The 15,701-nt window shown below is 48.9% G+C and overlaps 1 protein-coding gene across 5 annotated transcripts in view; it reads right to left on the bottom strand.

Moving 5' to 3' along the window:
* Positions 1 to 15,701, bottom strand: part of LOC140917590 (gamma-aminobutyric acid receptor subunit gamma-4) — a 110,844-nt gene that overhangs the window by 18,497 nt on the left and 76,646 nt on the right. For all 5 annotated transcript variants that reach the window (XM_073360731.2, XM_073360730.2, XM_073360732.2 and 2 more), the window contains 3 exons: positions 6,397 to 6,617; positions 5,280 to 5,362; positions 463 to 600 (listed from right to left, as the gene is read on the bottom strand). In XM_073360731.2, coding sequence (XP_073216832.1) covers positions 463 to 600; positions 5,280 to 5,362; positions 6,397 to 6,617 — 442 coding nt within the window. The remainder of the gene's footprint in view (positions 1 to 462; positions 601 to 5,279; positions 5,363 to 6,396; positions 6,618 to 15,701) is intronic.

Genomic DNA, 15,701 nt, shown 5'->3' with positions numbered 1-15,701 from the left:
TAATGACTCTATCTTTGGCTTTATGGCTTCCTGGTGCTTCCCACCAATCCCCTCTGCCCTAAGCACATCTCCCAAGGGTTTGAGTGGCAGTTACTTTCTTAACTGAATTTAAGTATGAATGAAAGTGATTGATAATTCCTCTGGCCTAGAGCCCTGAGCGAGTGTCTCCCAGGCAGGGCTGCCATTGCGCCCCATTGCTGACATGTCCTATCCCCTTCCTTCCCATCTTAGACCAGCTTAGCTCTGCCCCACCTCTGTGCCCCCTGTTAGTCCCTGCCTGTTCCTTCACACCAGTTCTTCAAACACCTCACTCCAGACCCAACACACTCGCTGTTCCACCCAGTCCTTCCTGTGCATCTCGACCCTGATCTGCAGCACCCCTACTGTGTGCACATGCTCTCTGAAACTGGGGAGAGCCCCCTTGTAACACAGCAGTGTTTCTATCAGGCCAGGATGCCTTACCAGCCCCTGTCCTGAGAACTTCTGATGTGTTCCTCAGGCCTGTGAAGTCAAACTGATAAAGTCTCCAGGTGCGCTGGTCTGAGACTTCAATGGAGTAACGCCTCCAGCGGTAGATAATCTCCTCTCGCGGGTAGCCATCTGGGGACGGGACAAGGACACAAGGACAATGGGTGAATTGCCATGACACCTTGTGCAGAAATAAGAACCTTGCATGTCTCTTTGATGCCATTTGTTCTGGAGACAATTTGGACCGCTGTGATATATTATTGTTGCTATTTCGTATTTCTAGTGTGGTCGTACCTAAAGGCCCTGCTCATGATTGGGACCCTGTTGTTCTAGACACTTTGCAAACACACAAGAAGAGGTGGGCTAGGATTCTCATTGATTCAAAGGCCATTATGAGTAATGAGTCTGACCTCAGGCATAAGGCAGGGCCTAGCTTCCAAAGGGAGTTGGGCACCTAACTCATAGGCACCTTCCAAAACCAAACTATGGTCCCCAAAGAACTTACAGCCTAAAGAAGCAAGACAGGCAAGCAGTAGTACACAGATGACAGAGAAGCATGGGCTTGGGTCCTGAGCCAGTGTACATCAGTGTGGCTCCTCAGAAGTCAAGAGAGCTAGGTTGCTCTACTGCTACTGAGGATCTAAGAGCCCATTAACATGTCCAAAGATCCCTGTCTTCTGTAGTTCCAGTCCTTTAACACTGCCGCCTCCCCATCCCTCGATCCAGGTGTCTGAGCCAACAATCCTTCATCCACCCTGGCCACGCTACAGACCACCTGGTTTTAGCCCTTCCCATGACTACGACTGTTGTTTCTAGTTTAACGCTTTTGCGTTGGCTCACTCTTCTCTGCTGTGGTTATTTCAGCCCCCCATCAACTCCCATTTGTACATTGCAAACTTCTACTGAGCTATTCTGACAGCTTTGTCCCTCACCCGCCCTCCCCCCCTCCCCCCATGCCTGATCCCTGCAGGCTGACGTGGTAAGCGACTACCATTCTCTGTGAGAGGAGACCGTAGAGCAGGTAGCTCACTAGAGCAGGGGGTTCCCTCTCTGTGTTGTAAATTGGCTCTCCTTGGTCTGTGTCCCAATAGGCCAAAAGGAGTAAGGGGTCAAATCCAGCACTAAGGGGTGGGATCCAAGCCCTGACTCTAGTGCAGTTACCTGGTGTGGAAGCCCCCAATTGGGAGAACAGTGGGTTTGCTGGTCAGGATTGTGGTGCACTGGTGCTGCTGCATGGGAGATCATGGCTATGGCATAGCGGAGGGGGGGCTGCAGGATCGGAATGAAAAATTTAGTGCGGGGAGGCAGTGTGGCCTAGGGGATAGGGCACTGGACTACAACTCAGGAGACCTGCATTCAATTCCTAGCGCTGCCACCGCTTTACTGGTTAACCGTAGGTGAGTCAGTTCCTCTCTCTGTGCCTCCGTTTCCCCATCTGTAGAATGGGGATAATATTACTGACCTCTTCCATAAAGCATGCTGAGCTCTGTGGCTGAAAACAGATAAGTACTAGAAGTGGATTAGATGCTATAGGTCAGCGGGGGGGGGGGTGGCCCCTGGATTGGAATAATGGGGTGCTGCAGATCAGGGTCGAGATGCACAGGAAGGACTGGGTGGAACAGCGGGTGTGTTGGGTCTGGAGTGAGGTGTTTGAAGAACTGGTGTGAAGGAACAGGCAGGGACTAACAGGGGGCACAGAGGTGGAGCAGAGCTAAGCTGGTCTAAGATGGGAAGGAAGGGGATAGGACATGTCAGCAATGGGGCGCAATGGCAGCCCTGCCTGGGAGACACTCGCTCAGGGCTCTAGGCCAGAGGAATTATCAATCACTTTCATTCATACTTAAATTCAGTTAAGAAAGTAACTGCCACTCAAACCCTTGGGAGATGTGCTGAGAAGCTGCATACTGGGCTGAAGGGCATGGGGTTCCCCTTTGCCCTTCTTTCCTGGGCAGCCTAGGGCATGGGCTCAGTCTTCAGGTTCACTGCTTGCTGCCCCCAGATCAGCCATTTCTGTGTGATCTGAGGGGGGCTGCGGCTGCTTTGGGCCAGGCATGGCTTCAGCATCACAGATGGTAGGCAACAGCATCAGACAGACTCCCCTAATGAGCAGCACCTCAGCAGTCAGTTAGCTGGATCAGAGAGAGAGGCTGGGCTGTAATAAACGACCAGCGGCTGGCTTAAGGGACTGCTGTCAAAGCTCTTCTGTCTCTTGGCTCCATGCCACACTGGAGTTCAGTGCTCGCCCTACACATGTCCCTGGGACTCGTATGCACTCTCTCTTCCATTGCGTTTCAGCAAACAGTCCCTGGAGAGCCCCTGACAGATGATACCCCTCAGAGGCCAGAGCAGCGGTGCAGGAGAAGCGTTGTATTTACTGTAAGACCTATAGGCTGTTGGTTCAGTCCGAGCTGAACGGGAACCAAAGGCCGATGTGACCCCAAAGCGTGAGATGGGTTCCTCTGCTTACATCTGATAACAATCTATCCGGAGGGCTGCCTCCTGGGTTCCATCCTGTACCCAAAGGGGATCACCCGGCCCTACAGCCAGACCCTTTGTTATAGGTGACTCAAAATACTGACAGTGGGAGCAGCGGGGTGACCTCATTCCATTCCCTTCATTCCTCATCGGTGCCACTTGCAGCCCCCTCCCCCCACCCTCAAGGAGCTTGGGACGTGCCCCAGAAGTAATGCTGTGCTATTGCATGGGATTTCCCAGGTGGGACTGGGGAAGCTCAAACCCCACCTCCTCAAATCAGGTTGCTTTTAAAGGGGAGCTTAGCTGCCCATGCAGAGCCGCTCCTGGGGTGTCCGCTGGGAAACGGGTGACGGTAGAACTTCACCGGCGCCACATGGAGATATTTTGCTAGTGAACAAAACGCCCTAAGGCCGTGTCTACACTGGGCAAGCCCCAATTTCAGCCATCAGTGGCCAGTGACCGGAACTGCTGCAATCCCAGCGTCGGCAGCCGAAGCTGCTATTAGCACCGATGTTGCTTGCCCCAGTGCACGTAGCGGCTTTGCCTGGCTACACTAGGGCTAGTACCGGTGCAGCTACAGCAATGGCTGCACCCAGGCCAAAGCTCTACTCTGGTGCTTCTCCTTGCCTCTCCACCCACCTCCCAGCCTGAGCATCTCTCCGGTTCCCCAGCAGCTGCACCTTGCAGCAGTGGCTGCTTCCTGGCTTCATTTGTAAAATGAAATGTCAAACTTGTTTTGAAGCAGGGATCTTGACACCTCTATGATAGTTCCTTGGGGGAGGGGAGACAGGGAGAGCCTGACAGCATAACTAAACTGTGTTTCTAATTAATTGTCGAGCATGCATGGAATGTACTGTTAATTAGCAAAGAATGAGGGAGGGGCAAGAGGTGGGAGGGGATGAGGGGACCGTATCTCCTCCGCATTTTGTTTTCCTCATAAGCAGCTCACAGCCGTGCGGTCTGAATCTCGTCAGTGGCAGGGTGATGGGGCAGGGAGGTGGGGAGGGAGCTGCTGGAGGTTATGAAGCTCACATCTGCTTTGCCATCTCCTGATGCTCTTGCGAAGACATGAAATGGGATGACAGGCTCCAAGCTAAGTTACTGGTGGAGCCCAGTAGATAGCAGGCACCATCAGCGTTGCCCGCTCCAAGCACGGGGTATGTCTACATTACATGCTGAGCCTGGGCTCTGACTCAGGTTTGAGCGCAAGCCCTGCTTCTGTCCACACACAAATCAGTCTGACGCAGGGTCAGGCCAGCAAGCACACAGGACCCAGTCCTTGGGCCCTGATAGGGGGATGGGTCAGAGCCCAAGTCCCGCTGTGACCTGGGTCCAAGCCAAGTGTGGACGCAGCTCAAGCCACAGACATGAGTCAGAAGCTCGGCATAGTGCAGTACGGAGCCATTGGCATGGCTGTGAGGCCTGGTCCAGCGATTATAAACCCAGTTTTATAATGCAGTGAGGATGCTAAGGCACAGGTTTGGAAACACTGGGTCCACTAACCAGGGTCCCACAGAACCAGGGTTAGAGTAAATGTAGACATCCCCATAGGGTACATCTACACAGGAAAAAAAACACCCCGTGGCGGCTAGCCTCAGAGCTTGGGACAACAGACTTGGCTTGCTCTACAGTGCTGCAAATAGCCATGCAGACATTCTTGCTCCAGCTGAAGCCCAGGGAGTCACAGCCCGAGCTCCAGCCCGAGCCAGAATAGCTACGTGGCTATTTTTAATGCTGTCGCATGAGCCCAGCAACCCCATGTCTGTAGACCCGGGTTCTGAGACTCCTGGAGCATGAGCTCCAGAATCTCTGCCCTGCTATGTGCCTTTGTACCACTCTGGTGACCAAAGGGCATGGGATATATTTTATTGCCCTTGGCTTGGGGTAATCCCCATTGGGTCATCATAGATGGCCCCTACACCATCCTCCCCACAGCTCCTGGCTGGTGTGCACTGTGCTCCAGCTACCTTCAACTGGTAGATGATCCCATGGGGACCACTGCCAACTGGTGTAAGTTAAAATGACCTCCAGGCTATTCTAACCTGCCCCAAGGCTGGACAGATAATCAGGGAGCATAACCAATATCCCCATTTCCCCAGTCCCCCTCTATTGCACTGAGCAGAAATTTAATGTAGCAAGGAATCTTGTCCCAGAAACAGGAGGAGGCCCCAGGACATGGTTGAGGTATGTTGCTGGTGCTGTTTGGGAGAAGCCCAGTGGTACAGGAACATGGGTTCTGAATTAACACCCACCTAACAGAGTCTGTTCTCCCTGGTACAAGGGTTTGGCCCTGTTGAATTTCTTCCTTAAACCGTATTTAAGGCACTGATACTCACAACTGGAGAAAACCAGTGGGCAGGAGTGCGTGTCCATTGGGAAATTCTGCAGCTGGAGTAGACATTCCGCCTCTATGGTCAGCCTGGAAGTGAGACAAAAGACTCAGCCTCAATGCAGCTTAGTCTGACCTCAGACACAGCTGTGTAATAAACCCACGTGGGGATTTTCTGACAGAGCAGTTGTCAAAAAATGCTGAGTTGTGAAAACAGAAAGGGTCCCATAAGAAAGGGTCCGGTTCACCACACTTTTTTACTCAAAAAGGTTTTGGATTTTTTTTTTAAGAAATTGTTGAAATGGTTCATTTTGACATTTTTGAAACAAAAAATTCCAGTTCAAAATGACTGCTCATGCAGAAATTTAAGCTAATTAAGGTAAAAAAAACCAGGGTCAAAATTGAAATAAAACATTTCAACGGATTTTTGGTTCACAAAAATGTCCATGATTTTGACTTTTCATCCTGATTTGGGATGGTAACATTCTTTGATCTCTCTGTCTATCTGTGTAACCTCCACTAGCACCAGGAACCCCCAGCACTGAGACACCACTGCATCCCCTCTGCTAGATCACAGCACAGCCCCCAGTGACCCCCAGCACTGAGACACCACTGCATCCCCTCTGCTAGATCACAGCACAGCCCCCAGTGACCCCCAGCACTGAGACACCACTGCATCCCCTCTGCTGTATCACAGCACTGCACCCAGTGACCCCCAGCTCTGAGATACCACTGCATCCCCTCTGCTAGATCACAGCACAGCCCCCAGTGACCCCCAGCTCTGAGACACCACTGCATCCCCTCTGCTAGATCACAGCACAGCCCCCAGTGACCCCCAGCTCTGAGACACCACTGCATCCCCTCTGCTAGATCACAGCACAGCCCCCAGTGACCCCCAGCTCTGAGACACCACTGCATCCCCTCTGCTAGATCACAGCACAGCCCCCAGTGACCCCCAGCTCTGAGATACCATTGCATCATCTTTTCTGTATGGTAGCACAGCACCTGGGAACCTCTTGCACTGTGACTTGACTGCATCATCACCTCTGTGCTCCAGCACAGCAGCACAAAGCTGCAGGGGTTATTTAGTTACTTTGCGTTTGTGGCTGATGCCCGAGACGTACCGGAGTGTGTAGAGCACCTTGCCATCATTCCAGATCCTGAGCAGCTGGTTGGGCGTGGTTATCCAGTGCGAGTCGGCCCGCTTGGAGTTCCTGAAAAAGGTATCTGGGATCCAGATGCGGCTCACCATGTTAGTGTTCAGAGTGAGGGCTTTGAGGGTACTGTTAAAGCGAAGGCGCCGGTCATACCAGGTCTGAGCAAAGAAGATATCAATGGTATATTCCTGCCAAAAGAGACAAGACAGCATGTCCTATTATGAGGAATTATCTAGCCTGGAACAGACACACAGCGCTCTGCTGCCAAAGCCCAGAGTGCAGGGTCTTGGGGCCGCTGAGTCAGATTCACACCAGAACTCCTGGGAAACAGAAGGTGAAAAAGGCATCTGGGTGGACTGAGCAGGGGAAGATGGGCAGGTTGCCCATGCTACTGTTATTTATTATACCTAGCACCTACCAGCACCAGTTGAGGTGCCAGGGAGGCAGAGTATGTGGGTACAGTAGTATAGGCATTGTGCATACTATTAGTATATTGGTTTGTTTGTCAGCCTGAGATAGAATTTTGGGTTTGACTTTTTGATACTCTTATATTTATAATATGTGTAAACAAAGGACAAAGACCGTGTAAGTTGCTTCTGCCTAGTCAGATGGATTTGTTAGTACAAATGGAACAGATAAAAGCGGTTAAAGTGTTACTCGGTACGATTGCCTCAACCCCTATCTCAAGGCAAGGTCAAGCAACCAGTTGGGAGGGACAAGGGAGGACTGGGGAGAAGGTATAAAACCCTAAAAGACCAAAGAAATGCCTGACTCTGACTGTAGCATAACCTCACTCCTTACCCCTCCCATGGGGTACAAAGGGGGTGGGACTGTAGGCGTGCATTGCAGGTATATTTGGGCCTGCTAAGGAGGAGAAGGGGGGAAATAGGGAATGGGGACACAGTCAAGGCTCTGCGGCGTCAGAGCTGGGAAGGGGGACATCGGGGTGAACGCTATGCAGCGTCAGAGCTTGGAACAGAACACTGGGAAACGGACTCTGCTGGCTTGTAGAGCTATGGATATGCTTGCTTGGAACTAACCCCAATAAACATCGCATTGCCTGCACTTCGGACTTCTGGTCGTCTGCTTTCTGTCTGTGTGACAAGAACCGGAGAGAGGGTAAAGGGAAAGCCCTCTAAAATATACGCTTAGTAAGAGACAGCCCCTACCATGAAGTGTTTACATTCTAAATGGACAAGACGGACAACGAGTGGGAGCAGGGATACATTATTATCGCCATTTTACAGCTGGGACACTGAAGCACGGAGCGATTAACTGACTGGCCGAGGGTCACATGAATAGTCTGTGGAAAAAGCTTTGATGGAACAGTTTTCCAGAAAATGCAGTTCTGTCAAAATCAAAAGGCATCACACAATCAGGTTGATTCTGCCAAATTCTGATTTTGAGAAGAAAAGGGGAAAAAGTTCCGACATTGGTGACACATCCCCGGTTGACGTTCTCTGGATGAAACGTTTAGAAAGGGAATTTCTGTTCTGCGCCCAGCTCTGCTCTGAGTGCCAGGCCAGTGCCTTAGTGACAAGACTATCTGTGCTCCTGAATTTTATCAGCCAGGGTGACTGAGCAGCTTCCCATGGAGGGACCTCTTGAGTGCTTGGAAACTGGAAACCTGCTAGAAAGGCAGTTTATTCGGGGTCAGTACATGACCTGGATTGTTGCCTCACAGTAGTGACATGCAGGAGTTACTTCATCTTGACCAGCATAGTGCTTCAGTTCACTGGTGTGTGTTATCCTAGCTGCATGCTCCCTCCAGTGGGATAGGAACCAGAAACCTCATGGCTCACAGGCAGCTATTCTAGCAGATGAGCCAAAAGAGAATGCCCCTCAGGCCCAGCTGGCAGGAGCCAAGCTGACCGTTCACACCTTTGAGGTGCTTTGGGTCTAGTCTACATTCCCATTCCACTGAAGCAAACTCAATGCACGTGAAAGGGTTTGCTAGCTCTGGAGACTAAATGCTGGCTCTTCCTGGAACAAGGGTGGGACATACTTCACCCATCAGTATGCCTGTAGACCTCTGGAGCCCAGGGCCCAGTCAAGCCTAGTGACAGCCGGGAATATGCCTGTCTGAGATGGGGACTTATGTCCACTAGGAACTGGGCTGAGACCACCAAACTCATTTCACACTAGCCATGAGATTGCAATAGCCTCTAGCCACTACTATCCCGTTCCTTCCTGATCTCCTCCACTCCAGTAAAATCCTTGTTGCACTCAGGCAGTGTCCAGCTCTCCTCCTTCCTGAACGGCGATGAACAACGTCTGACTCTGCCACCTCTCTCCCTCCCTCTCTTGATTTATCTCAGTGCAAGTTTTCATGACTGCATCGTGTCCTCCCCCTGCTGCCCTTGCCACTGGTTTAGAACCAACTTCTGAAAATTGGCTATTAAAATAGAAACATGGCCTTGAAAAATGTGTCCTCCCCACGTGGGGAGGGAAGCAGAGCGCTAGACACCCTGCTTCATCTTCCCCGCTTTGAAATGTTGTCCTTCTGCTGTCAACTGACCAGCGATGAATGTCCTTGGTGTTGAATGTGCCCCGCGTGTGAGAATGAGATCATGGCAGAACAGCAATGCCGAGGGATGGTAGATTCATCGTGTGTGCGGCTCCTGGGAACCTGGTCTCAATGGGAGATGGGCGGAGGAGGCTGCTGATCTGGATCAGGTTTAGGCTAGGGTTCAGCATTCACGTCTGGGCTCAAGCTGCATGGGTGGCAAGGTTTTCTGAAGCGGTCAGGGCCAGATTTTCTAAGTACCCAAAATCAGAGCCAGATTTTTAGAAGTGGTCAGTGCCCCGCAGATCCCCTTGTGACACTGGCAGATTTTTAAAAGAGCACAGTGTGAAAGATGTTGAGCTTTTCTGAAAATCTGGCCTTCTTTTGTGAGCCCTTCCCTGGGGCTGTACCTGGGCACGGTGCAATGCTATGACAGTGCGGGTGGAGTTTTAACTTGGGAGGGTCACCTGAGACAGACGCATCAAAGGGTAGGAGCCAGATGAAAAGCAGTCCACTGACCCTCCAAGTTGGGGGTTGAACTACAGCCAACAATGGATCTTTGTAAAACAGTTATGGAAACATAACCATTCCATTTGCCATTCCAGCAAACATCGTGACAGACAGGGACGACAGCCTCATTTATGCCCTAAATGCACTCTGATGGCATGGGAAGAATTCAGACTGTGAGTGTAGCGCCTTCCTGGGAACTGCAGCTTTGCATCTAATTGCAGCTGATATTGTGAGCAAAGCTGGGTGAACAATTTGCAGGGAAGAAATTACTGGCTGAGTTTGTCCCCTTTGTCCCTTGGTGAATGCTCTACGGGTAGATGTTGATATTTATGAATGTGTTTGTTATTTAAAATTAGCCAAAGCATGATTTATGCAAACACATTTTAGCCTGCAGGTGACACCTGACCCACTGCACTCTGTGACTATTGCTATTCATAACGTCCTATTTGCGCTGCGTGTTTGGTCATCTAAGTCACATGATCTTGTGCTTCCACAGCGACTGACTCCCAGTCCCCCAAGAAACTTTCAAGGTGGTCGTGAATGATGTGAATACTCATATAACGATCTAGTCACGCAATTATTCATAAAAATTTCCCTTTCCCCATGCACAACTGTTCCTGGAAAGCTTCTCAAATACTAGCAAAGCAAAGGTGTGGATTTTACTGGAAAAATTGCTTGCAAATATATTTTTTGCAGAATCTGCCTGTGGGATTTTTGCCATCTTACATGATGGAAAGCTCATGAAATCATCTAGATCGCCTAGATTTCAAGCCCTAGTTGTACCCCTCTTGCAGTACAATGTGGTATTGTAGCCATCTTAAATTCAGGTGCTGCCTGACACAGCACAGATCTGCGCTCTGAATTCTGGTCGTATACAATTAACTTAAGGGGTCTCTCCTGCCATGATCCAGGAGCCAGGATTTCCAGATTCCTTGTCTGCCACTGGGTCACTCTGTGACTTTGAGCAAGACTTCTCTGTGCCTCAGTTTCCCCACCTGGAAAATGATTATTGCAAAACATTCCTTTGACAATATTGCAGAGGCCATTGTGAGGATTAACTGATGGTGTGAAATATGTTTTTGGATCACTTGATGAAAGATGATAAAGAAGTGGAACATCTTCTAAGAGCTAAGTATCACTCCAGCCATTTGGGCAATATTTGGTGCAACATACATACACATGCTTCAGTATGACACCAGGTGCAAAAGGAACAGCCAGAGACTATTAACGAGAACCACCAGTCACTGCAAAGACTGGCTGCCTGAAGGCCGCCAAAACTCCAGCTGTAACAACGTGTAGTTATCCAAAGCCCAGATGGGGCGATGTGACATTCTTTATTTGGGAGTCCTGTGGACTCAGATCTGATTTGGCCATTCAGCGCTTCCCCATCGCTCTGCCATCTACACTCAATCAATCCCATCACCGGGAGCTGATTTTATGCCACTCTGCTCCATTTCATCTGCCATTCATTATTCTTTTCTTGTGTCGACACTAGCGGAGGCCTGCTCCGAGAAGGCTGCTCATGCCGGTTTTACTCGTGTAGCTGAGGCAGGATATTTGGGAAGAGCAGAAGTAGAGAATGGAGGGGATCAGGGCTGCCTACACAGTGTTAAGTGATGCAATTAACATGTGGGCGGACGGCATTCAATCTACAGTTTCCTTTGTGCTGCACAGAACATGTCTCCTCATTGCATATGCATGAAATGGTAATTGAGCTCAGTGACCAATTTTATTTCAGGCTGCTAAGCTGCATTCGGAATTATTATCATGTCATCTGAGATCCATATGGTGTGGTCTGTATTCACTGCTCAAGCAAAACTATACACATTACCCAACGCTACGGAGCATCTCTCTGAAACACATAACAAGCAGGAAACGCAGAGGGGGAGAGAAAAGGTTGTCCTCAAGCAGCCTTGCCGTACATTAGAGACTCAGGCTGGCAGTGTTTTACTTCTAGTGGAGGTGGCATTTTCCTTCTAAAATGACTTCTTTTCCCCCAAATTACCCTGCCAGCCAAAATTTCATATGCACAGTCTCAGCCCAGAAGTGAATGTGTATATGTAGATAGATAATTCCAAAAGCAATTCATTCAGCTAGTTATCTGAAGGTGAAAATAATACATCTTCCATTACTTTGCCTATTTCCTGTCCCTGTTCACAACTCCCCACCCCCGCTGTAGGAGAGAGAGCCTTCTCCTCTGCAGAAACCTCCCTCCATCTTTGCTCCTCACTGACTGCCAACCTCTTTTCCCTCTCATCCGCTGCCACCATCAGCTCTCCCGCTGCTAATGTCTGCAGAACATTAGGGAATGTATTTCTGAAGGTATATGCAAGGCAGGCAGCAGGGGGGTTGAGTGTGGGACTGGGAGCCAGGAATTTTAATCCCAGCTGTGACAATGGGGGCCAAATTCAGAGGAGACTCTAAAGAATTCTAAACTGGTGTAATTTACACCTTCTCTTGGTTCTTTTGTAAATTACTCTGCTAAGACTCATACCCTACAGTCTCTACCTTACATCTTTTCTTGCAGATCACTTGGAATCTGACCTTGCGAATGCAGAGGAGTCTAAAACGTTGTAATTTACAGACTGCAGGCCAAGTTCAGACCACCCCCACCCTCCTTCTACTAGCTTAAACTCACACTGTTAAGTGCTCTTACCTTAGACCTACTTATACGCACTGCCCAGGTGCGTGCAGGACTCTACGTTAAGGAGCTAGAAGAAGCTGTAAGTAAAGTAGGGTAGAAGTTATTCTACTGTAATGTAATCTACTGACACCTTCTCTTAGGGAAGATCTACACTACTGCTTAAGTCGATGTAACTTACGTCACTCAGCGTTGTAAAAAAGACCACCCCCCATGCGTGATGCAAGTTACAGCGACCTAAGCGCTGTCCACACCTGTGCTGTGTTGCCAGGAGATGCTCTCCTGCCAACATAGCTTCTGCTTCTGTAATTATGCTGACAGGAGAGCGCTCTCCTGTCAGCATCGCGTATCTTCACCAGACGTGCTACACCGGCACAGCTGCATCGGTGCAGCTGCGCTGATGTAGCACTCTAGTGTGGACTTTCCCGTAGTCGCTTTTCATGCTATGCCTCTCTGCTGGCCCTGGATATGTCCGTTACACAGGTTCAGACTGCGTTAGACTCTGGGCTGGGTTCAGGGCAATACATAGGTGGGGCATGAATTACACATCAATTAGCAGGTATGAGCCTATAGGAGTCTAAGAGCAGCCAAGTAGGTGTGATGACCTGGCCAGAAGAAATGATGGATTACAGCAGTTTTGATTCTCCTCAACTCACTTAGGCCTTGTCGACATGGGAAAGTTGCATCTTAATTTCGGGCTTATCTACATGGGGACACTCAAGAAAATTCATCCAAATTAACTATTGAAATTGAAAGTGGATTAGTTAAACTATATTAAACCATTGTGTAGACACTCTCCTTCAGAATTAAAGTGACCTTAATTTGATTTAGCTTAATTCACTTCCAAAGCAGAGATGTTAAATCAGTGTTTTAACCCATTTAGTTAAACCAGTGCAAACCTGTGTAGACATTCTTAATTTGATTTGAAATGGGTTAGTTCAGATTATTTTAAATTGATTGGGAACATATTTAAGATGAGTCAAAATAAACTGGAATAAGAGCATCTACACAGGGATTTACACTGTTTTAACTAAATGGGTTTAAAACCAATTTAAGTTAAACTGCTGCAACTTTACCATGTAGCTAAGGCCTTGGATGCCTCTCTGAATTCAGTCCTGCATTGCTGTGTAGCCCTTGGAAAGTCAGGAATCCTCCCTTTGTGTCAAGTTCTTTCCGCAGAAATGCTTCCCCACTCCCCAGGGCTGTGCTGAGGATTAGTTAGTTAATCTTCCAAGAGTGCTTTAAAGCACTATGTAGTTAAGTACTTTTATTAGAACATAAAGTTGCATTGTACAATTCTCTACACTGTAAGTTTTCCAGGGAAGGATGCTGTCCAGACCCAGTACAAGGGGGCCCTGATCCTGATAGGGGAGTATGAGACAATCATAACCTACTTATTAAGTAGCAATAAGCACTAAAGATGCTTTTTGGACTAAAATAAAATGAATGACATTGTTTGAAATCTTCAAACCTGATGCATGCCATACCTCCAACCATGGGAGCTGGCATGACACTTCAGCAAACACTTTAAAATCAGCAGCACACTTGAGGCCTATTAAATGCATAAGCCGTTGCTCCACTTGTTTCTTCTTCACAACCACATTAGCCATGCTAGGGTTTTCCTGTGCAGAGCTGGAATAAAAGGGGGAAGTAGCAGGCCAAGATGGAGGTGAACTGGCAGAGATTCCAGGACTGGAGTAGCCAGATGTGCTGCCGGTCAGTACAGATCTGCATTGGCACAGCTGTCCATGGGGGAAGTTTATGCAGCTCCAGTCTGCACTATGTCTGGGTCAAGCCAGTGGGATTCATCTCTGACTTTCAGCAGCCCATAAATTCACTCACACATAAAAAACAGCACGTATCCTTAGGGAGCAACTCAAACTGCCTGTAGAAAAGGGGTAGTTAGCTGTGCACATGGTCCAGTTAAACAAGAGCTAGCATTGCCCACGGGGCTCTGAACTGGCACTGGGTCAGGAAACCAATCTAACCCTTGTTCTCCTATTGTGACGAGTCTTCAGCGATCATCCCTTTTCTGCTGTGGCTGGCTTTTAATTCAGTGGCGCTCTGCTGATTTACACCAGCTGTGCATCTGACCCCTTTATGGGTTTTTTTTTCCAAACCACTCAGCATTGGCCTGATTCTGATCCTGTTGAAGACAAATTAGGTACGTCTACACAGGGAGTAAAAAAACCCCACTGCTGGCCTGGGTCAGCAGACTTGGGCTCAGAGGCTGGAAAATTGCTGTGGAGATGTCTGGGCTTAGGCTGGAGCCTGAGCTCTGGGACCCTGTAAGAATGGCTACACAGCAATTATTAGTCCCTTAGCTTGAGCCCTAGGAACCCGGGCCAGCTGTGTCCATGCTGCAGGCCTTTTATCCCTGTGTAGACACACTCATTGACATCAACGCTGGGAGTTGTGGAAAAATCACACTCTATGGGGCACATCCTCCACCGGTGTCAACTGTCATAGCTCTGTTGACTTCAGTGGGGCTATGACAATTTACAATGGCTGAGGATGTGTCCCCACGTCTTCACGGACCTCAACCAGAATCCCTGGACATCAGTGGGAATCTTTCCACTGACCTCAGGGGGCTTTGGAGTATGACTGGACTATTCTTTTTCTAATTTCTTGTTTACCAGTTAAATACTTAGGATTGGCTTTCTTTTTATTGCCCCTTTGCTTGCTCTAGAATGGTGGTAAGAATTAATTCAACCTATAAATTGTATTGTTGGGGAAAAGTAAATAGTTTAAATAAAAGTGCACCCTTAATGGGACTTGAGCTCAGAGTCAATATAAAGCAGACCCTTGATCTACTTTATTGAATAGTCTTTGGTTAACATCCTTGGAGATTTGGAATTATTATTGCGGCCATTGGAGAATGCCAGTATTTTCTGCAAATGAAACATACTGAAAATGTTAATGCTGCTATGAATAATCAGACGAAGTTGAATGGAAAGGCTGTGAAGTCCAGACAACACGCATTTCCCACTTCACACTGCGGCAGTGGACTGGGAGCGAGGTGAGCTGGGTTCTAATCCTAGCTCAGCCACTGACCTACTCTGTGACCTTGGGCAAGCCACTTTACTGCTCTCTGCCACTATTTCCCCTCCCCTTCTTCATCCATTGTGTGTATTAAGACTGTAAGCTCTTTGGGGAGGGGGTGATCTCTCACTATGTGTTTGTACAGCACCTGGTACCAGGGGGCCCTGTGATGCGGTGTCCACCCCCACTCAAGGCAGACCAGGTGAAGTGAGGTCAGTTAACTTGATAGTCTGCCCCTGAGGGAGAGCCTGGGACTGAAAGGCCGATTGAAGTTTAGAGCCCAGCTATGAAGGAATAGGTGGGGCTGGTATAAAGCCAGGAAATTGGCAGCAGAAAGGGGCTGCAGGGGAAGTAGTCTGCAGTCATTCCCTGGGAGAATGGAGAATGTTCAATAGTCTGCAGTTACTGCCTGACAGGAGCGTGATGAAATAAGTTTGAAAACCACTGACCTAGAGCAAATCATTTAACCTCCCATTTCCCCAATCAGAGACAGAGTCTCACGTGGATGTTTGGGGGATTAACTGGCTAATGACTACAGTGCTTTGATCTCCTGCTGCCTTCTCATCCTCTCCC

The sequence above is a fragment of the Lepidochelys kempii genome, chromosome 9, assembly GCF_965140285.1.
Source record: "Lepidochelys kempii isolate rLepKem1 chromosome 9, rLepKem1.hap1, whole genome shotgun sequence".
NCBI classification, from domain to species: Eukaryota; Metazoa; Chordata; order Testudines; family Cheloniidae; genus Lepidochelys; species Lepidochelys kempii.
Note: the sequence above shows the minus strand (reverse complement) of the source record. Positions and strands in the feature narration are given on the sequence as shown.